At 43.7% G+C, this 23,215-nt stretch overlaps 1 protein-coding gene across 1 annotated transcript in view; it reads left to right on the plus strand.

The window, feature by feature from the left end:
* The window catches only part of CHN2 (chimerin 2), a 225,993-nt gene that overhangs the window by 123,054 nt on the left and 79,724 nt on the right, over positions 1-23,215 (plus strand). Inside the window, exons 2-3 of the mRNA XM_070424496.1 lie at positions 5,528-5,566; positions 14,755-14,810. Of these exons, the coding sequence (XP_070280597.1) occupies positions 5,528-5,566; positions 14,755-14,810 (95 nt within the window). The remainder of the gene's footprint in view (positions 1-5,527; positions 5,567-14,754; positions 14,811-23,215) is intronic.

The following is a 23,215-nucleotide window of genomic DNA, read 5'->3' on the forward strand; positions in this document are numbered from 1 at the left end:
CTCATGGGGAAAGATGCCAGAGAAATATCATTCAGTTCAAAAGCAAATTACAGGACAGTATATATGATTATGAGGCCATTTTAGCAGATTTTTATTCTAGCCATTGATAGGACAAAATCTGGAAGGATTCACGCAAATCTATTAATGGTACTTTTTTTTCTGAGGTTGGAGACTTCCTAAGGCATACATTTTTTAGTTGGGCTTTCTCTGTTTCTCATCTTTTATGCTTAGTTAAAAAGAAACAGATATTTTTGTCATGCTATTGGTCTTTGTCATGCTCTGTGGGACACATGCTCACTATTGCCCCTTCTGTCTTCTCTCTGGGGCTCAGACGCTAGGGAGCTTTGCCACGTCCTGACCCCAGAATTCTCCATCCTCCCCCACAGTTCGGAACAGAAGCTCTGTCTGCTCAGGGTTGACACTTTAGCACAGAGGGTTTGCTCAGGATTGCTTCCAAGTTTTCAACTGAACTAAACTTAACTTTTATTTTTGTTTTCTATGTTCAGATTCTTTATGGATGATTTAATGTGAGTGGTTTTGTTACCCATTTTTATAATGTTTTGATCTTTTTCTAAGCACCTCTGTCTTTATTCCATTTCTCCCCTCTTTGATGAGAGGAGATCCTGCTCCCAGCCTGCTTAGAGTTTCTCTTTAACATTTATATCACAGAATTATCAAGAGGGGCTGAGGGAGCCACGCATGGCATTTTGCTCCAGAAACCACCCCATCTCTTCTTGGCCTCCATGGCTCTTCCTGCACTAACGCTGTACGCACTGCATGTGTTACATGAGAATTATTTTTGTGGGGCATTTTTATGTTTTATTGTTAAGGCGCTAATTTATTTAGACAGCACATCAAAAATAAAACTACCTAGCACTCCCATTAACCTATTTCTCATTCATTTTAATTTGTATACAAACAATATGAACAGAAAATTTTAAAATGCAGGTGAACAAAGAGGAAAAAAATTTGAACTCTTTTATTTTCACTGTCAGGTATACATAGCAGCTGTTAATAATGGGGTTTATGGCCCCGTAGTTCATTTCTATGTATATAACTATTTACCTTTTCTTTAAAATGGCATTATATGTAATCAATTATGTTGTGACCTGATTTGTTTAATATTTAATATAGCATGAATATTTTTCTATGCCATCACATATTGATAATATAAGTAGCAGAGTTTACTACATGCCAGACACCAGACTAACTATTATATATATATTAACCCATCCTCTCCTCACAACATGCTATATGTTGGGTAGTGTTATAAATCTCAGTTTTAGGTAAAAAAACACTGAGTCATGGAGAGATGCGATCACTAGCTAAGGTCACAAGCTCCTGAGTGACAGAACTAGGTTCTGAGCCTAGATAGTCCAGCTCCAGAGGCCATGCTCTCAACCACACAGCTCTGATCCACACCATCATTTTCATGGCGATAGTATATGATCGTTTGTCTAACCAGTGTTATACACAGAACAGTAATGAACAGCTTGTTTGTTGCTCATCTCTGTTCATGTGTTCTCTTACAACCTCAGGTTGAATTCCCATCAATAGAATTGCTGAGTCAAAGAGTTGGCATATTTTTTAAAGTTTGGATGCATATTGGTCAATATTTTTAAACAATGTCTTTCCTAAGCCTTTTGAACCCCTATCATTCATTATTTTTTTTAAAAAATGTATAACTGTCTTTTGGATTTAATGATCTTTTTTTTTCTTAAAACATGGAACTTTATTCCACCTCCTCTTCCTTCCTTCTGCATTTTACCCATTTCTCTCAAATGTTTAACAAAATAATGCCCTTTCCAGTAGCATCAGGCCTGATGTTGTCAGGACTTCCAGTGCCTTGCACCTCCCGGAATTTAACCATTAGATGGGGGTATAAGCACAGATGGGAGGCTGTTCATTTGATTCAATGTCAGTTTTCTGTGCTATTAATTCTCTTTTGCTTTCTCCATTTTATTTTTTCTTTTAAACTTCACAAGAGTTGAAGTAACAAATCTGTCATATATTTTTTCCTGATTTCAATATATGTAAATGAGGGTGGCCTGCCTAGCAAGGATGACTGATGTGTTGGAGGCCCGGAAGGCGGGGCTCCCTACTCTGTTTTATGACCTTGAGAAAGCTGCTTTATCGGCTGCATTTTCTTTTCCTTTGCCAAAATGAGGAAGGTGAACCAAATGGTCTGGAAAACCTATTCCAGGAATTTTTTTTAAGTGTCAGGCTACCCAAGAGTAAACTAGATTTTTTGAAAATTTTTGTGTGAAATTGGGGCAAATGTGCATGTTGGTGGGGTGATGTTGGAGGCAGGAAAGATTTGCTTCAACATATTAAAAATACTTGTGCCTGGTCCCTGGACCAAGGCCTCCTAACACTGTGCTTTAGTGGTTTGGGAAACGTGCCTCCAAGACCAAGGTAATTATAGTTGCTTCACTGACGCATGACAAATGGCCTCTGACTGTGAATTCTTTTATGGGAGAGAAAAACCTTCCATGACAACAGCACTGGAACTTAATTACAGGCCCCAGACCTGGAGGCAAGAATAGAGATAGTCATGGGCTGCAGTCAAGGGAGCGAGGACAAGAGCATGAGCTCACCTGGCAAGAGCCAGCACGGGGTGATGTCACAATAACAACATTCGTGGCACTTCATTGAGAACTTGCTATTTGCCAGGTACTGTCCCAAAAACTTTATATGCATGATTTCACTTAATTCCCATAATAACCCTAAGAGATAGGTTATGAGGTAAGTACTTTTGTTTTTTTCTGTTTTATAACGATGAGTATTGGGAGACTCTTAAAAGAAGCTAAGTAACCTACTCCAAGTTAGTTGTCAGAGGTAAGATTTGAACTATGAAAGCTTATTCATTTACTTAATACACACTTTTTGAATGTCTTGTATATGCCAGGTACCTAAGGGCTGGTCATGCACAAGGGAAGGAGGCAAAATTCCTGCTTATATGAAGTTTAATAGTGGGATGAGACCAGCAATAACAAGTCAACGAATCAATAAGTAATTTCAGTTGGTGATAAGTGCTACGATGGGGAGGGACTGGGATTGGGGGGGAAGCTACTTTACACAAAATGACAGGGAAGGACCACCCAGAGGTGACATTTGAGCTGAGCCCTACACGATGGAGCCCATCACCCATACAAAGACCTGCTGGAGACCATTTTACCTGGAGGATCCACAAGAGCAAAGGCAGGGCTCAGAGAGCTTTTGTTCCAGGAACAGAGAGAAGGGCAGAGTGGTTGGGTGATAAATGAAAAAGGGGGAGATGTCTGCAATGGAGCCAAGAGGTGGACCAAGCCCAGATGGCACAGGGCCTTGTAGGCCACAGTGTGATGTTTGCGCTTTATTCCAGATGCAGAGGGTTTTAAGCAAGGGAGCGTTAATGTTCTCCAGTCTCTATAGGCGGCTTTCTTCACCTCTATGATATGTTGCCAATGAAGAGCAACTGGAAGGTGATCAATTGTGTACATGAGGGGCAGTCTAAAGGAAAGTTAGAAAGTTTGGAGCCAGTGTTTCAGATGAAGCAGAAGTCTAGGTTTTTCACAGAACAGCAAGACAGAAATGGGCAGTGACAGTCACCTAATCTGAACCTATGACTTTAGGTAAGGAGACCATAGGAAATCCAAGTTGAGCATCTGAACTGTATTTTCAACCCTGAATAAGGAGACTATCTCTTATTTGGGGGACCATCCCTCAAAATGCAGGAAGTTGCAGTCTAGGTTTTGACCATTCTTGACCACTCTTGGTCAGGGGTTGTGCTTGCCTCATAGTATAAATCTCATCCAAAATAACAAGACATTGCAGCTTTGCATAAATGATATCTCAGGGATTTACATTCCTATGTCATTTGATGTGTGTGTGTGTGTGTGTGTGTGTGTGTGTGTATGTTAATCTTTATCTTTGAAAAATGTTTTTGAAGGTGCCATCAACATTTTAACATATAAGATCTGGCTTTCTGGTAAGGTGACATTGTATGGACAGTTCTAGACTTTTATTCTCAATTTATAAACTTAATTTATTTTCTTTGAATGTTCTTTATAAACAAACACTCATGATAACCCATTAAATTGGTTTATGTAACATATAGGACAAGATTACTTGCTTTTATAGGTCAAAAGCTCACTATTTTAAGATAGTGTTCTCTTTAGTTGTGCTTACTTTGACAAAAGAATTAATAGCTTTGCTTTTATTCAGCAAACTGAGTTTGAATAACAACCTAAGCCCTTAGAAATGCACTGTGTGTGTGTGTGTGTGTGTGTGTGTGTGTGTGTGTGTGTGTCTGATTCTCTATCTGTAGGTTTCTGGCAGTGCAGGCCTATCAGTACAGATTTATTTGAATGAAATTACCTTTGGAGGCATTTAGTTGCCTCTGTGATAGGATGGCCCCAGAGAGCAAGATATTAATTGTGGAAGAATTTAATTGAAGCTACCCATGTGTAATTGAGTAGGATTGGGGAACGTTCACCACTCTTGAGTTAGGTTTTATTTGTAAGTAACATATTTGTTTCTCAGCAGGGGAAAAAATACTCAAACTATCTTATGCCTGAAGTTAGCAGAGTTCTGTTTCTTTGTACCAAACTAGTATGTGACGGTGGCACAAGGACAAGGACAGCATGAGGGTGGCTGTGGGATGCCGTGGGAGGGTGGGACGACGAAGGCAGAGCTTCCTGCCTAAAGGTGTGAATGAGAGAACTCGGCAGGTTCCCCCAGCTCAGCTCAACAGTCTGATTTGGGGAAAGATGTTCCCTCTGGCTGTTTAAGCTGGAGCGTGTTCCACCTCGGCCTTCGCTGGGAGCGGGAGCACTAATAATTCCGTCAGAATTATAAATCCAGCTGTCAGCACTGGGACTGTTGAGTCAACCGAACAAGCAGATTTTCTTCCATTGTCTGTTTTTCAAGCTGGTGAATAACAATTTCATCCTCTTCATTTTGTCGTAACTCTTTCGCTCTGACACTTCTGATGGCGGAGAGGTTTTCTCGAAATTTCTAGTCAATTCAAGGAGATAATGCGATTCCAATTGAATCGTCAGTGTCTCCGCTGTCAGACCCAATCTTTTCGGAGTTGGTTGAGTCACACAACCTCCCAGATTTAATATTTAACATACTTGCCACTTTGCGTCTTCCCTCAAGTCTTAATAAATGGGCTAAAGGTCTGATTGAAAACTGTGAGATAAATCATATGTTTATTATGCCAAGTTAAGTAAATACTGTTTGAAAGGATGACTGGAGGGTACAATCAAGTTAATTGCTTTAAAAACCCTTTTGGGTTTACTGGGCTCTATGAAAATGGTTAAGTAATTGATTCTGCACGGTAAGTGATCTGAAGGAAGGGGTGTTGAGTCCGTGAGGTTACCATGCACACTTCGTCCCTCATGCCTGGGACTGCCCAGAAATGAGTGGAGGGGCCCCGAGACCCAGTGCAAGTGCTGCTGACACACTGTTGTTCCTCCAGAGAATGTACATGTTGACAGTTGGATGGTCAGGCTGATGGATGGTTGTCTTTCTTTTACTCTAGATGCTGAAGAATACCAGCCTCCGATATGGAAATCTTACTGTGAGTACCTGAAGTGGGGATCTCCCCAGACCCTGCAGCAGGCCTGCTTGGAGAGCCATTCCGGCCGTTGATTTAGTGCAGCAAGCAGCCCCATCTCACGGCCTGGAAGCCCTTTGTTTTTCCGTTAGGGAGAGAGAGTGGTCAGAGCCGTCTGGAAAAGCACTCTCCCCCGGCCAGGACCCCCAAGGACCGCTGCCTGCGACCCACTCGGGGATCCTTATTAGAAAAAGATGCCTCTGATTTAGGGCTTTCTTTCTTCTTTGTTTCTTTTTTTTCCTCACATTTGGTCAGCAAGGGTAAATGTTGAGTTCCTTGAATTATGTTCTTGGCCAATATCTTGTGGCTATAAAATCCTATGAGATTTACCACAAACAGATTAACAGAAAGCAAAGAATAACGTTGGGTCACTAAGGGTGACTCCTTAGAAAGAGATCATTGTCTGATCATCGGTCACCGTGCAGCTTTCCCTCATGACGGCAGACAGTTGTCATCACTTCAGGCTCCTTGTCTCCTTGATATCATCCACCTGGCTAAGTGCGTCCCCTGTCAGAGAGGAAGGAGTGCGGTAGGTGGAAGCCCATTGTGCGGAGAGCCAGGGACACAGGTTCTTGTTCAGGCCCTGCTTCCAGACAGCAATAAAACATAAATATTACTATTGTTATTGATGTTGCCATTGTTTCTACTGCCCACGGAGACCTGCCGTGGGTCAGCTGCTGCACTAGCTACGTGTCTGAACTCCCAAGTTCTCCCCGCAGCCCTAAGCAACGGGCACCATTACTATCCCCGTTCCATTCATTCAAGGAACAGCTCAGGGAGGTTCTGTAACGTGGCAAAGCTTTTACCAAAAGCCTTGGAGTGGCATTCAGAGTGGAACCCATAGCCCACCAGTTTCCAAGACTCTTTTTTCTTTCTTTTTCAAATGTTATGCAGACATGTATATATATATATATAAATAAGTATATACATACACAAGACACACATATATGCAATACCTATGTATATATTTGTTACAAAAGCAATACAAAGTTTCATAACAGGCAAACATCACAGAAATAAAAGAGCTAAGCATAAAAATTTCCCATCATCCACAAACCACCCTCTCCCCATATTCTATTCCTCTTTCCAGTAGCTGACCCCCTCCGTTTTGAAAGGCATATCCTTCCAAGTATATTTGAAATGCACATGCCCAATATTAAGGCATTTTTGCTGCTGTTGCTTCTGTTTGTCAAAATGGGTGTCCTTCAACTTGCTCGTTTCACTTCACAAATATCTCGTCTTTATCTTTTCATGTCAGCATGTATGCAGGCATCTCATTCGTTATTACATGAGTCTGTTCTTCCATCTGTGAAATAAAGGGCTTGCGCTGGGTCTCCAAGGGCCCTTCCGACCTACTGTTCTGTATTCTGATCTTCTCTTTTAAAAGCCAGTGCTAATGACTTAGTAATTGGATGTTTTTGTTTGTTCCCTAATGGAGTGTGAAGTGCTCTGACAATAAATCAACAAAATATCTGTAGCGAGAGGTATTGGATGTTCCATGACTTACCGTGCTTTGCGCACTGCCTTCAAACATTAACTACCCAATAGACATTTGTTGAGTGAATGCCACTGCAGAGAACTTTACTGAAGCAAAAAGACGGCATTGGCTCAATTTCATTTCACCTTTTGCTAAGAGACCTTGGACCACCCAATATAGCTCTTAAAAATACTTCTATGTTCTAAGGAAGCTAGAAGAGGCATTAATAATGACATGTTCACAATATCAACTTTTACCTTAGTGTTTTTTAAGTTTGATTTTTGGATCTAACCAAGTTAGGTTTGTATTTGCTCTAGAATCATAAAACTTTAGATGCAGAAGGGATGGTTGAGGCCATTTAATGTAAAGCTAATGACATATAAGAAGTTCCTCTTTATTTCACCCCACTATTAGTCATCCAGGTTCTATTTGAGGGAGTCTAGTGATTTAGAATTCCAAAATCAAGGGAGTATGCCATCAGCGGGGCCATCCATATCATCAAAACTCATTGACCAAAGGCCTGCAGAGCACCACTGAAAAAGAACTTTCTTTTGTTTGTCCTGGATCCATGAATTGTTTGAGTCTGGGTGTTGGACCACTTATTAACTCTCCTGAAATATTCCCAAACTCATGCTACTCCATCTTACTCCCAAAATTAGCATCCACTCATTTGGTCTTTTCAGCAAACATGCAGTGAGCACCTCTGAATGTCACAATAAGTATTGGGAACCAACAATGAATAAAATGTGGTCCATACTTTCCTCAATTTACAGTCTAGTAAGGGAGACAGATGTAAACCACTTAAAATGCAAATGGATTTTCATAATAATATACTACTCCCTACCTCCTGCAAGTAGAGAAGTCTATATAGAGGAGGCCAAATTTGCATGTGGGTCTTAAAGGATAAATAGGGGAAGGAATCTGAGGTCCTGGTAGAACTACATGAGATACTTTTTAATCTCCAAATATGCTAAAACTATCATTTTTCTAATATGAAAGTTCAACAAACCTATCAGAATATGAAATTCATTTTTTTAAAAAAATAACCTCTTGATAAACACACTCTGAACCTCAGGAAACACCAAACCTTTCTCTTTAAAACGTGCACCAACCATCCTTTGAGAGATTAACTTTAAATATCAATGTTAAATTCATTAGCATATTTTCTATAGGATTCACATTTTTTCATTACACATATTTTTTTTTAAACTCAGGTGGTTATTTAGTACTTGGAAATCTCTCATATATTACTGGATTCAGTACATCTTTGTCATATGATAGGACCTGATTTAAAAGTTGATGATTTGCAATGATTCTAGAATTATGTAGTATATCCTTGCTTTCATCCATCACCTATTTTGGGTCATAACGTTGACTTATTTGATATCAGATTCTTATTATGAAGCATAGCCCCAATCACGATATTTTTCCTAGGAGAAAATTAGTCTACTTCATAATGACCCACTTTAAGTAGCTGTTTTTCATGCTGATTGCAATGCTCTTGGTTGCAAGTAACAACTCAATCACGTTGATTGACTTTAGCAAAAAGTTCAGAGAAACCGGCTTCAGGCATAATTTGTTCCCGTCACTCCGAGGACATTACCAGGACCCAGCGTATCTCTCTTCCTTTCTTGGCTCCACTCTCGTAGGTTTGGCTCCGCAACTCATAGGCCTCCCTTTGTGATCCCCAGAGAGCGGCCAACAGCACCAGGACGGCCACTGTCATTTAAGAGCAGCAGGCAGAGAGACACTTCAAGCCAAGCGTTAGAATCGAGTCTCAGCCCTGATTGACTGGGCACCAGTCCTGACTCCATCACTGTAGTCAGAGTGAGATATGCTCTGTGCCCTAAACCAGTCAAACTCAGGGAGAGATCAGTCCTGTATGGTCCACATGGCTGGGAAATTTGGAGTAGTACTGTTGAAACAGGGAAGATGGAAATGGGTGCTGGAAAGACAACTGCAACTGTCTGACTTAGAAATTTAGGAGAGTCGGGAACCTCAGAAATCAGCTCTCAATACTTTATATAGAGTAGATTGTTCATTATTCACTCATACATCATTCATTCTTTCACCAAGTGCCTATTAAATCTTTGCCTTACGCCAGACAGTGGACTTAGAGCTGTGAGGCCACAATTATGGATAAGACTGGGTCTTGCCAGGATGTCACATGATGTCCCTTAAGTTCCTGCCTCCTCTACCCCCTTTCTTAGAAGCAAATGGTATCACTGGGCTGTTTCCATAAGAATAATCTTGTCCCAAAGTGTCATGTATCTGCAGCTAGTTCTTTATTCTCAAGACCAAACCCCAAAATGTTAATGAAGTAACTGAGAAGAAAGCTATTACTTTCAATTCTCAAAAAAGAAAAGCTATTTTTAAGTTTGCTTTTTTTAAAAAAGAAAAAAGAAAAAGAAAGAAAGGCATATTCTAAACTTTTCAGCCAGAATGGTATGAACTCTATGCCTTAATCAAATAAGTTCAAAAGCCAGCCACCATGGCTATACTTTGAAAGATTTTCTTTTGTAAAAGACCAAGTGCCAATTGAGCGGCAGATGCTGAGGCCAACAGCTCACCCTCCCGGGCAGCAGGTCAAGCAGCCACAGCTTGGGCCTGTTCTCCTAACAAGGAGTTTGGAACCTCAGAACCCTGGTCCACACCCCCCTGCATCAGACTTGCCTGGGGAGCAGATTTATCATCATTATTCCTCAGCCCTGCCTCAGGGACCAGAATCAGAAGAGTGGAGAAGGAGAGGAATCCGTGGTGTATCAGGCCCCACAGGGCCTCTTGGGCATACTACTACCTGAGAGCCCCGGGTTCCAGTGGACACAGCCTCCTCGGGCTTTTTGCAGTGCCACTAGACAAGGAAAGGGCTCCATCCCCATTAAGACCGGGCATTCTGTTGGCAAGGAGGCCTCCACACTGTAGGCTGGAGGTGGGGTTGAGCTAAGAAAACATCTAAAGCATCTACCATCTTTTACTCACACCCAGGAGTCTTCTTCCATGAAAACTAGGAAGACGAGCAGTGAGCAGGGTGATAGGGGCTCAGTGTCACAACCAAGGGACCAGGTTCAACTCCTGGGTCCACAGCCTTCTTTAGAAACAAGTGATGGTTAGAGGACTTCCCTGCAGGGTCTCTTAGGAGATGGTGTGTCTGGACTGGGCTTCATCACCACCCAGGCCAGCAGCCATCCTTTGGCATTCACAGGGACTGGATTAATTCAGTTACCCAAGGAGGGTAAGTCGGGTTTTCTTATTGAAGAAAAAGTACAACATTTTGTCAGTGAGCTCTGGATTTCTCAATCTACTTCCAGTTTCTTGGAGAACAGGAATCCCCTTTTTCTTGTTTATGTATTTTTAGTGATTTCAAAGATGAAGGGAGAGGGAGAGGGAGATAGAAAAATCAATGATGAGAGAGAATCATTGATTGGTTGCCTACCTGCACGCTTCCTACTGAGGATGGAGCCCACAACCTGGGCATGTGCCCAGACTAGGAATCGTGACCTCCTGGTTCATAGGTTGACGCTCATCCACTGAGCCACACTGGCCAGACAGGAATCCCCTTTTTCACTTTAATACTCCTCAGTGACCATCCCCTACCCCATGTTTACCAAACGGTTTATTCCATATGAGAATTCTCTCATATGCTGCAGCAGGCCCAGGGCTAGGCAGTGCCTGAAACATAATTGGAATATTGCAGTAGAAGCAAATTCCATTATGTTGTCCCTTAGCCCATAGAATGACCCAAGAAGTGACATATAGTGTTGCATTTTGCTTGTGAAATGTATTTGTTGAACAAAGAAAATTCTAGAAACGACTCTTTAAAACTACCTGGCATATCAGTTTTATGAAATGTTCCTCAGAGACTTCTTCTCAGATGTTTTGTTATAGCTAACCTTGAAAATGAGGGACTGGGGACCTCCCTTGAAGCTGAGATAGCTTTCAGGGCCCCATTATCTTATATGGCCACCGTTGCCATTGGTTGCCGTCTCATTATCTTTATAGAGACACATAATCCAGATGGCAAACAGGCTTCTTGCCTATTTGTCCATTTCTGTTGCTCAGAACAGCACGGAGCAGATCTTGTGGGTCCTGAGACCAGCTCACCGAGACATGGCGATCAGTTAGCGATGTGTGCTACTTGGGGACCAGGAAGGAGAGGTGACGTCCCTGGCTTTGAGAGGTTTGCAGGGGCCCTGTCAAAATTGTCTCTGGCGTGGACTATTTCTGTTTGTGAGACTGGTGAGCTACAGCATTTCTCTTTATTGAATCTCAGAGGGTCCCTGGAGGACACAGCTACGGGCTTTGCCTGTTGACACAGGAGAGGAACTGTAATGTCCCTTCAGCCGTATCCTGTGTGATTGTTAATGGCATCTCAGTCTCTCAGTCATTCCGTTTGTAATCAAGCCTAGTCGGTCCTCCTCTGCAATCTGCTCACCTTCCCACCTGCCTTTCCACCGGTGTTAGCTTAACTCACACTTCTGCCATCTCCTGTGTGTCCATCTAAAATACTGTCTCTCTTGCTTCCCTGCCTCCAAGGTCCCCAGCGAGGCACTGGGCAATGGCCCCACTCCTGGCTGTGCATCAGAATTTTCTGCATGGCTTTAACAAGAATATTTCGGGGCCCCGTGCCAGACTGGCAGAGTGAGCATCGCCAGGGACAATGGATTCTGGGAATCTGTATTTTTAGAGCAGCTCCTTGGAGATTCTAATGCAATCAGCTCACTTGGGACCCCTCCACTATATGCCTTAGGGAACGACTGGTGAGGCTAAAAAAAAAAAAAAAAAAAATACAGACCTTGGAATCTGGAAATTGGCCTTTAAGTCTTGATTTCCTCATATCATCTGTGTGAACTTGAACTTGTTCAAAGGTTGGCATCTCTACTATGTTATCAGTGAGAAGGGAATAACAGTTATCTTGGAAGTTTGTTGGGAAGATTAAATGAGAAGATGTAGATAAAGGTGTCTGGCACATAGTAGGTATTCAGAAAATGGCAGCTTTTATTATACTGAATAGTCTTATTGTTATTATTCAGAAACAGACCAGCTCATGTCACCTCCATACTCAAAACACATTACCACCTACCTCCCCATTGCAGAGAGAAGGCCATCCGTGCTCCCTAGTGTGACCTGCAAGGCTCTGTTCCATGAGGCCTCCTCCCACAGCTGCCCACCTGGTGCAGTAGACACACTGGACTCTCACTGACCAATCAGCACATCATTCCCTTTCCCTTCTGGGGCTCTTTCCTCCACCTGTAAGCCCTTCTCTGTTCTCTACCTGCAGAACCCCCTCTAATCCTTCAGGAGAGCTCATGCCCACAGTAAAGTACTTGGCTCACCCTGTCTTGTTTTTCCACGTACACCTCCCTCACTGGGTCAGTCTCCCTGAGGGCATGGATGGTGACCCGTTAGTCATTGGATACAGTTAATTTGTTTATCAAATATGCATTAAGCATCTTCTATGTGCCAAGTACTGAGTAAAGTCCCTGCCCTCAAAGAGCTTACTATAGTCAAGGGAGACAAGGCACAAAGTGTGTTCATGGTGACGAGTCCTGTGAAGAAACAGAAAACAGTGTAAGGGAACAGAGTGATGGGACGGAAATGTATCCCAAATCAGCGAGCCAGGGAGGGCCTGAATGAAGGGGGAGTGAGAGCCATGTGGTATCTTGGAAAAGAGCAATCCAGGTGGAGAAAACAGCACGTGCAAAGGCCCTGGGGTGTAAGAAAACAAACCAGCGATTTGGAATCAAAAGGATGCATGTTAGCTGGATGCTCTGGGACAAATATTTAATTTCTCTGCACTTGTTTGCTCACTAAAAATGGGAATGGCTGTGATACCATGTTCTTTTTTCTGAGTTCCCAGGAAGATTTAATAAAAGATTGTTCCTGACACATGACAGGCACTCAGAGTGCTGGTTTCTGTCTCTTCTCCCTTCCTCTCCATTCATCTGCTAAGCCTCCACAGAATGCCGACTATGATTCCTGGCCATAGCACATGTTCAAATGTGTTCTGATACGACTTGCAAAGGCATGCTTAGCTGAAAATGCTTCCCTTGTAACAGATGTCCTTCCTTTGTCACCTCCAAGGGAGGCGTTAAAAATGGAGTCCACATAGCTGTCCAGCCACGCCCCTCACACATGACTGAGGCATTGGCAGTGGGGAGAGAAGGGGGCACAGGACTCTGGATCAGGGGCGTTGTGGTTGCAGGAACTGGCCTCTCGTTCTCACTGCACTCACCAACAGCAGCATCCCCCTAAAAAGCAGCTAACTGGTGCAGGGGCTGGTTCAAGAGGCATCAAGGAGCCTCTCTCACGGTTTGAGGAGAGCCTGGGCCCTGCTAGGACTGTAGTGGCATGTCCACTATTCATTCGGTATCTTTGGTCAATTCCTCCTCGTGTATTCTCTTTGCCAAGAAGCCGCCTCTGACTCTGTCTCCATATGTGGGTACCTAAGGGACACAGCATCTCCATTCATAAGGGACAACCTAAGCTCAGAAATGTGGCGCATTACACATCTCTGAGAGGGTTAGATAGGTCCCTCTCTGTGCTGAAGTTGGGTAGTCTACACTTAATTAGGCAAGAAAGTAACCGTTGAGCCAACGGCATTGGGGAGCCATGATTACAACGGCATTGGGGAGCCATCAGTGCTATCATTGTTTCCACATAGTCATCTGCCCTTCAATTAAATATTATTTTTGGACCTAAGAGTAAATCAGGAATTTCTGCATATGTTATTACATTTTCTGGGCTTTATATGATTGAGTTTTTAACTTTTTCAAAGATTTATTCCACCTAAAATTTAAATTCTTCCCTCTCAAGATTCTGAAGATAATAGCAACTGTGTTTGTTTTCAAGTTCTGTGTTCATGGAAGTGGAACCTGCACGGGCAGCTTCCCTCTCAGGGAAGTAACCAGGCTAGCTGCACGGCAGAAATGCATTCGTTCCAGTCTGAAAGGAATCACAAAGAACCGCCTGATAAAGTGTCCTTTTCTATTTAATTACCCGCTTTCCTCCATGCCCACGCCTGGAAGTCTGTCGTTAAAACAGGATATGTGAGCGTTATTATTATTTAAGATATGAAAGAGCCCAAGGAAAAGCAGTGACAATGGGTGGGAAATAGTCCAACAGATGAGAGCGCACGGGGATAGGCAGGGCAGAAACAAAACTCAGTGAGTCGGGGTTCCATTCAGTCACAGAGGCAGTTGTGTCTTTGTCCGTTCCTGTAGCATTTCAGAGAGTGACACTCCTGCCTAAGGTCAGTCTTCCCCTGGTATGTCAGGAGCCGTGGGCCTTTAAATCCAGGAAACCTATTATTACAGGATCTGACTACTGACATACTCACAAGTAGAATTTCATCTTTGCCACAGTCGCAAGAATTTCAGTGGTTATCTACTCTTCCAAGAAAGCCATAAAATGAACAATGCCGGTAACAATTAGGAGACTAAATTGGCCTGATAAGAATAAAAAAATCGATTTTTGCCAGTTTACATTCCCAGTGACTAATTTCCATATAAATGATCTGACTTTATTCAGTGTAAAAAGCAGGCCTGTCTCCTCTGTGTTTTTGGTTTGAAATATTTGCCATTTTGGAGACGTACTCAGGTGGCACTCTTTGAAGGCATGCTGGGATGGGTTGCCGTTTTCGAATTGTAATTAACTTTTCTGTTGTTGTTTCTGGCAGTGTATCAGTTGCAGCAAGAGGCCCCTCGCCCCAAGAGGATCATTTGTCCTGGGGAGGTCAGTACTCGGCTCTTTCCAATACGTCTTGTTAAATATGATGAATTGTCAGCACGAGGTTGATATTGGACGGCTTTCAGGTTTCCTGGGAGTTGGTTTCTATTAACGTTTGTTACAGTGTCACCAAATGCAAGATCTTAATCTATATTTTGAAGACAGGTGTTATTTTAAAAATACTAACTAACTTGGAATCGAATGTCTCATGTTTTTGACCGTTGCAGAGGCAGAGCGAGCATCCTTTATAACCCCCGCCCCCAAACATGCATTTGGGTTGTTTTCCTTGTTCCTGCTGTTCTGATTCCTTTATCATATGTTTTATTATGGAATGCTTCCAACAGAGACAAGACAGAGCATAATAAATCTCTCGGTACTCTCAACACCCACATTTAACAAACCTTTATACTTTGTTTTACTGACTTGACATTTTTTTTAAATCTCTACAAGAAAGGTGACTGTGTCTTTATTCTCGGAGAGAGGTTTGAGCAATATGTCGACTCGTAAAAATGCTGACCAGCCCCAGAACTCTCCCTACCTCTCTTTTTTGCTGCTCAATCTCTTATCGCCTGGGATGCCAGCAGGACTTGAAAGGCAAGACTCAGGCTTTGTTTTCTATTTTCATTTGGACCAGTTTCTTTAACAGCCAGACTAATATCCTTCAAACAAAGGTCCCTGGTCCTTGCGTATTTTTGTTGTTGGGACTTTGGTTAAATATATAGAGTAGCTGATCTCTTTAAAAGGGTCACATCCGCCTTATGGGGGCTGGGGTGGGGGCTCCAATGCCAACCTCTTGAGATTCATTCTTGAGCATCAGTGCTTTGCGGCAGCCTGACCCGGTCTGGTTTTAAACCTGTCTCTGAGTTAGGTACCCATTCCCACAGCCAACTTTCACTAGTTAATAAATGTTTCAACATAAAGTTTTACTTCTGTTGAAAGGCATTAAAATTCATCAAGTAATCTGAATTTACATCCAAGGACTATAGCCTGAGAGGGGAAAGTAGCTGACCCCTAGGGAGTTCTTCAGGATGAAGGTACGTCTTTACCGGGTAGTCTGACCTTGGCCTGGCACTCACCCTGCTGACTGTTGGCCTTTGGTTATTCAGTAATAACCAAATCAGAAAAGAGGAGGATAAATACAAAAATTTTGACGAGATGCTTTCAATAAGATGCTTTGGGGGAGAATTAAGAAACAAGGTGTTAAAAATCCCTTCTGTCCTACTTCACATCTAGTATTGCTCCATCAGAAAAAAATATATAGCCACGTGTCGGGGACTAGAGGAGCTGAGATGTCTCCATGAAAAGCATGTTTGTGCATTCAGTACAGAGCTAAGGACTCTTCCTGGGAGTTCAAATAAAACATCTCTAGGCAAGGCCGGGTAGGTTCTAAATCCACAGGGTAGAGCAAATATTCATCTCTTCACTTACTCAACAAACATATGTGGGCAGCCCACTGTCCTGACGTTGATCTAGGTGCTGGGAACGCAGCAAAGAACTTGTCTGTTGGTACTCTGCGTGTCATATTAAAGGAGAACAAAATTGTGATGCATGTAATAAAGATATATTTCAGATTTCACCTGCACGTGTGTGTGTGTGTGTGTGTGTGTGTGTGTGTGTCAAAGAGAGGGAGATGAAAGAGAGAGAGAGAGAGAGAGAGAGAGAGAACTCCTTTGTTTCTCAGAATCCTTGGAACCACATCAGTAGTCCTATGAGCAGGTGTAATGGAAATGGGTGGATTCAGAATAGCTTCACAGAAGCTCTACTGGGTTCAGTTGAAGCTTCAGACCTCCAGCGGGCTGAGGGTCACCTCATGTCTTTCATGATGCACTTGCATCGGAAGGAAATGCCGCTGACGCCTTAGCAAAGCAGAGCCGTGTGCCACAGCCGCCACCGTTCGCTGTGACTGAAGGACGTGGTGTGAGTGCAGCTTGTTTATTCTCCTGTCTGTCTTTGAAACCAAGCTTTTCCCCTGTGGACCTGTATCAGTGTCATTCCTTCACGAGTCAGCCTGGCTGAGGCTGGGTTCCTAGGCAGCTTACCCCTAGAAATTCCGTCCCCTTCCTGCCGGGAAACCGACCCTGAGATGGGCTTTCACAGACTGCATTTCCTGGGTGGCAGCATGGGGCCCAGCCAGCCAGGCGGGGGGCCAGCTATAGAGGGTCGAGTGTTCTCGCTGCTTACATACGTGCCTGAGTGCCCAGTGCCTGCAGGAGTGGCTTCAGTCCCCTTTGTCCTCCTGTGCGACATGAACTGCACACAATTCCTGCCCCGATTGCTCGGCCTCCCAGGACATGGCCTCCTTCGCGAAGGCACGACCTCTTCTTGGATGTTGGGGAAACCATTGATCCTGCTGCGGACGTGTTTGAGCGAACGCCTCTGCCTGGTAATGCACCCGCGTGCTCGGGGGATGTGCTTCATGAAGACAGAACCCTTTCGGTTCGCGTGTGTGGCCAGGGAGATTGAAGCTTTATGAACACAGTTACATGAAGCCATGGAGGCTGCTTCTTGCGAGCAGTGAGTTCGTATTTTTCCCTGTCTTTGCCATCTCATCCCTTAGCTAGCTGTTACGAGTCCGCATTTTCCTTTTATACACAGTCCTGCTCCCCCCACGCCCCCCTTCCCGCCTCAGTCCTCGGCTCCTCTCCTGCCCCTGGCAAGCCTGCCCAGCTGGGCTGCCCCAACATCCCCCATCTCTTTGTTTCTCTTATGACTGACACCCTCCCAGGATATGAGCCCCTCTGTGGTCAGGATCCTCCCAATGGACGTGAGAAATGCCCACACCGGGGCCCACGTGAGCCCGCAGTCACAGAGGTTCATACTGTCGCTCCAGGTACAGACACCAGCCACCGGACTTGGAAGCTTGGTGCTGGCAGCAGCTACCAACCACCTAACGGGCTTTGCTGGGGACTCGGTGAGCCGAGAGTACAGACTGATTCCGGAGGCAAAATCCAGCGAGCTCTGCACACCCAGGCAGGGGAGCCGGCTGCAGCCAGAAGGCCTTGTTCTGAGTCCTTCCTGCAGCCCCTTCTAGGCCCCTGACCTGGAGCCAAGCACTTTCTCTCTCAGAGGGATTAAGGGATTAAGGTCCCCCTCCACCCCCCCGAAGGACAGACACCGACTTTGCAGGGCGCCATAAATGGAATGTATGCGTCAAGTGTCGAGAACATGCCAGGTACCTAACAGGTACCCAGTGTTCATGATTCACACAGATTCAGACACTTGTGAAGAACAGGTGCGGAGACTGTCATTCAGGCAGAGTCAGAGCGATGACAGAATTTTCTGAGCGTGAGGGCAAAAAAAGGCGGTGATCAAGGACAAAGCAAGACGCCTGGGTCAGGCGTTAAACCACCAGGAGGAAAGATGCGGAGGATGGGGACAGAAGGTACCAGCAGCCGACAGCGGCCTGGCGCCAGGGCAGCCGGCGAGGGTCAGCACCTGAAACAGCAGCCCATTGCCTTCTGGAGACTCGTCGCTGTCAATTACTAGTCACTGAGCAGCCCGACACCTGGCACTCCACCGGCGTTTCCTGAGGGCTCCTTGCCAGGAGCCAGACTCTTCCAGCGTGCACCACGCTCGCTTGCCCTTTTCGTCATGATCCATCAGCCATCGCCTAAGCTTTTATTAATTACCACATGTGTGTCTGGGTGGTCTGCCAGGGCCCGGGCAGCATATTTTCTCCCCAGTCTGCATCTCTACCCAAGACCTCTCCCCCGGCTCCGAGCACCTCACTCCAGCTGTCTACCCGACCTCATCAAGGAGATGCCCCTCAGGCCCTCTCTAGCCTAATGGTCAAAACGGAATAGAACCCCACTCCATTCCATGGCTCCTACCTTCAGAAACCTGGGCGCCTCTTCCTCCCCCGCCCCCTTTCCTCTTAGCAGTCATCAAATTCACCTCCAAACAGATCTTGCATCTGCCCGTTCTTCTCCATCTCTGTGACTGTCACGTGGGCTGGGCCATTCTCCTTTCTTGCCTGGATTATCCCAGGTCGGCAGTCTCTTGCCTTATCTCTCTGCTTCCTCTCCTGCCACCCACATTCACACACACACACGCCACTCACCAAACAGGAGTCCAAATCATCATTGCTAACTATAAAGCCAGTAGTGTATTTAAAAAGCAGTTGTCATTGCTCTTTAAACAAAAGCAAGACGTCTTCTGTGCCATGAGCCACGGCTGGCTCCTGCCTTTACCTGTTACTACCCTGTTGATGCCATTCTTCTCAGTGTGCTGCCTTCCAGCCCCACGAGCCGTGGCTCTTATCGAACAAACCGCAGCGCTGCTACTTAGGGCCTTTGCATTGGCGCTCGGCCTGGACTTCCTGTCGTCCCGTTTTCTGCATGTCCAGGTTTCAGATAATATTTCACCTAAGCACAGAGGCCCTCCTGAACCCCATAAGCATTAGCACCTACAGATGCCATCTGTCATATCTCCCTGTGTATTTTGTTTATATACTCAATACACTCTCTAATACAGATTGGGGCAAAAGTAGGTTTACATATTTTACAATAATTAATAAATAATTTGTATATACAATAGGAACCATATAATATAATATATATAATAACAATATATAATGTAATACAATATACAGGGCGACACCCAAAAAGTATACACACTTTAACAGCTGATAACTCAACTTTGAAAATGAAATGTATTTTCATAAACACTCCCCTTATAATTATTCAAAGTGAGTGTATACATTTTTGGAGGCATCCTATATGTACAAATGTATATACAAATACAATAATTAATAAATAATAAAACAAGACTAAACCCCTGTGTTTCATGTACTCACAAACCTACTTTTGCCCCACTCTGTATACTTTCTTGTCATCTTTCATTGTTTACTTGTTGCTGTCCATCTCTCTTTGGGAGAACACAAGCCCCAGAGACTTCATCAGTCCTAATCATGGGTACTTCCTTCACTGGCATTGAACACAGTGTCCTGCGGCAGTGAGCAATCAGTATGGTAAACTATGTGGTAAAATTATGAAAAAAGGATAGAGACCACGAACGTAAGAAATTTAGAATTCGCAAACCATTACAATAGCAGATCAGATATTTACTCAATGCTGTTAGTACGCCAGTGAATTGGACTTTTGGCAGGTAAGCTTCTTACTTCAATACAGACTAATATTTTTTTCCTGGAATATTCTAGATTTCTGTTTGGCCTTTTGGGAAGGCCAGAGGTCATGATTTACTTGCATGGCTACTGCAAAGCCAAGTTCCACTGCAGTTACCTAGAGTGTATACCGTAAGCAGAAATTCTTTTGAGACTGTAAGTGATTTCGTATCATTTGCCTTTATTTGAAATTGCTATAGTGACCATCATACAAAGCAATTTCAGAAAAGAGACATAAATTGGTATGATTATTTTAAATTGTTCTCCATTTTATGCAGATTCGCCGCTCCCTCCTTGCCAGAGAATAAGCTACCTTGGAATTATTATTTTTTTTTTTTTAATGCAGAAGTGAACAGTAAAACTGAGATTGCTAGCATTCATGAGCAGGGTCAGCATTTTTTCTTGATTGTCAGAGGTTAAGCCAAGGTCAGATGATAGTGGCCTATCTTAAGCTGAAGTAATATATTTTACCTCCTAGTGACTTTTATTCACTTTTTATTTTTTAAATGTTTTTATTGATTTTAGAAGGGAAAGGAGAGGGAGAGAAAGATAGAAACATCAATGATGAGAGAGAGACATGGATTGGCTGCCTCCTGCACGCCCCCTACTGGGGATTGAGCCCACAACCCGGGCATGTGCCATGACCTGGAATCAAACCATGACCTCTTGGTTCATGGGTCAACACTTAACCACTCAGCCAAACCAGCCGAGCTGTATTCACTTTTTAAAAAAATATATATATATTTTATTGATTTTTTACAGAGAGAGGGAGAGAGATAGAGAGTTAGAAACATCGATGAGAGAGAAACATCGATCAGCTGCCTCCTGCACATCTCCTACTGGGGATATGCCCGCAACCAAGGTACATGCCCTTGACCGGAATCGAACCTGGGACCTTTCAGTCTGCAGGCCAACGCTCTATCCACTGAGCCAAACCGGTTTTGGCTGTATTCACTTTTTAAAATACCACTTTAAATGCCTCCCCTCCTGTGCATTTTCTCTAGTGTTTGGGTTTCCTAAATATCATCTGATTTCTCTCTCTCCTACCTTTACTTGTCAAAAATGTTCTTTTAAGCCTACAAGAGCATTTCATTTTATCATGCTTTGAAAATGTTGATTTGCCATATCTAGTCTCCACGGCCTTGTAGTCTTGTAACTTCAGACATGTCTGGAAGGTTTTAACAAGCTGCATTGATGGACCATATCATCCTCAATTAACTCGGTGCATTTTGAGTCACATATTTAAAATAAACTCTTGACTTGGGGTGGCGAACACACAATACAAGATACAGATGATGTATTAGAGAATTGTACACCTGAAGCCTATATTTTAGTAGCCAATGTCCCTCCAAAAAAGTCAATAAAAAATAAAATGAAGTAAACTCCGGGGGGATTTGCACTATTTCACAATCCTCCCCTTTTCTCTTTTTAATTATTAAAAATAAATGTTTTTAAGAAAATATGTATTTGGGGGAACATGAAAACTCTACTGATTCTAGATCTCGAGACACGGTATGTCTCTGAAGTAATGAGATCGACTCTGCAAGCCCCGAACAAAAATCAATCCCGTTGCTTTTTAATTGGCTTTCATGTGTAGTAAGCAGAAGGCTACTTCTTCCCTGGGAAGAAATATATCCCTTCTTCTCACCCCTTAATATTGACACAACCTGGGATAAAAGGCTTGCCCATCGTTCTTTCTCCCAGGCTGTCCTCTCACTCCCAAATGCAGTCAGGCTGTTGGCTTTGTCCCCAGCGAGACTTGCTTTGGCTGTGGACCTATTCCGCAAGGGGGAGGCGAGTAAAGCCAGTGTGAGGAAAAACGTTTAGACACGTGAGTTTTCTTTCTCCAAAGTTTTGTGCTTTTACATTTGCCTTCTTGCTGACAAGTGCTGTGATCTATCAAAATGCATAACCCTCCAAAAAAGAATTTGCTCTCTTTGGAGTACTCTGAACGACTTCTAAGGTAGTATAGACTTTGCATCCAAGGCGATGTCTTCAGCAGTGGGCAAGGGCACTTGAGGACAAGCTGCTTTATTTTTTTAAATATATTTTTCTTGATTTTGGAGAGGAAGGGAAAGAGGGGTAGAAACATCAATGATGAGAGAGAATCATTGATCTGCTCCCTCCTGCTCGCCCCACAAGGGGATCAAGCCCCCAACCCTGGGCATGTGCCCAGACCAGGAATCAAAGCACAACCTCCTGGTTCATAGGTCGACATTCAACCACTGAGCCATGCTGGCTGGGTGAGGATAAGCTGCTGTAGAATTTAAAGGCTCTGAATCAAAGGACAGACAGCCTGAAGTGGGAGGGCCACCAAGGGGCCGTGTATATGCTGAAGCCGAAGATGAAGCAGAAGTGGACGGTTTCTCCTTAAAACAGAATAAGGAAAATGAAGGAGATTAAACAGTGATGGATGATAAGTAAAAGTACTTGAGACTCTTCTTTAATCTTTCTGGATGATTTTTATTTCTTGAAATGTAACTTGAAAATGTGCATTTCTTTAATCTGTTTCTTAAAAAATCTTTATTGCTGAAAGTATTACACATGTTCCCTGTTTCCCCCCATTGACCTCTTCTAGCCACCCCCAAACCCCAGGCCTTCACCACCCTATTGTCCGTGTCCATGGGTATGCATTTCTTTATAGAATTGCTAGAGAGGAACTAATGCATTATGTGGTTAGTTGCTTTAGAAAAACAAGAAGAACAGCCGATAGAATCGTGGATTACAATACTCGCTCTGTTATCCTTACCTGGCCTCTGACAGCCATCACCCAAGCCGCCATCACTCACTGATCGGGGAGGAGATGCGAGTGGTCTAGACTATGGTCAAGTGGTTATGAGGAGCTCAACCTTACACATCCAAACAGGAAGTAAATACCACACTTTCACCGTGACTGCAATTTGATATCTCCAGTATGTCTGCCTATGACTCAGAGGTCAGGTCCAGTAAAATTTCGGGTGTGGTCAGGACCATCCAGGAAAAGAAACAGGTGCATAGCCTGCACACACTGGTGAGGTTTTAAAGACATGCTTCACCTTTTACTCACCTGGTTAAACAGCAACCGAGTAATAATGCTGATAAAAGCCGGTTCCACTTCGCCCCAGGCAAGCCATGTCTGCTAGGGTAACATGGTCTGGCTGACTGAGCAAGTGAGACGCTTGAAAACAGTTGTATGTAACCTTGACTTTACTTTCCATCAGAAAAAATGTGAATGGTGCAATCTCAGACCAGCCCAGTTACAATATGATTACCTTGAGTGTTGTTGCCTAATTATCGCCTTGTCATCAGC

The sequence above is a fragment of the Myotis yumanensis genome, unplaced genomic scaffold (assembly GCF_028538775.1).
Source record: "Myotis yumanensis isolate MYYU_CA2020_CCGP unplaced genomic scaffold, mMyoYum1.0.hap1 SCAF_9, whole genome shotgun sequence".
Classification (NCBI taxonomy): Eukaryota; Metazoa; Chordata; class Mammalia; order Chiroptera; family Vespertilionidae; genus Myotis; species Myotis yumanensis.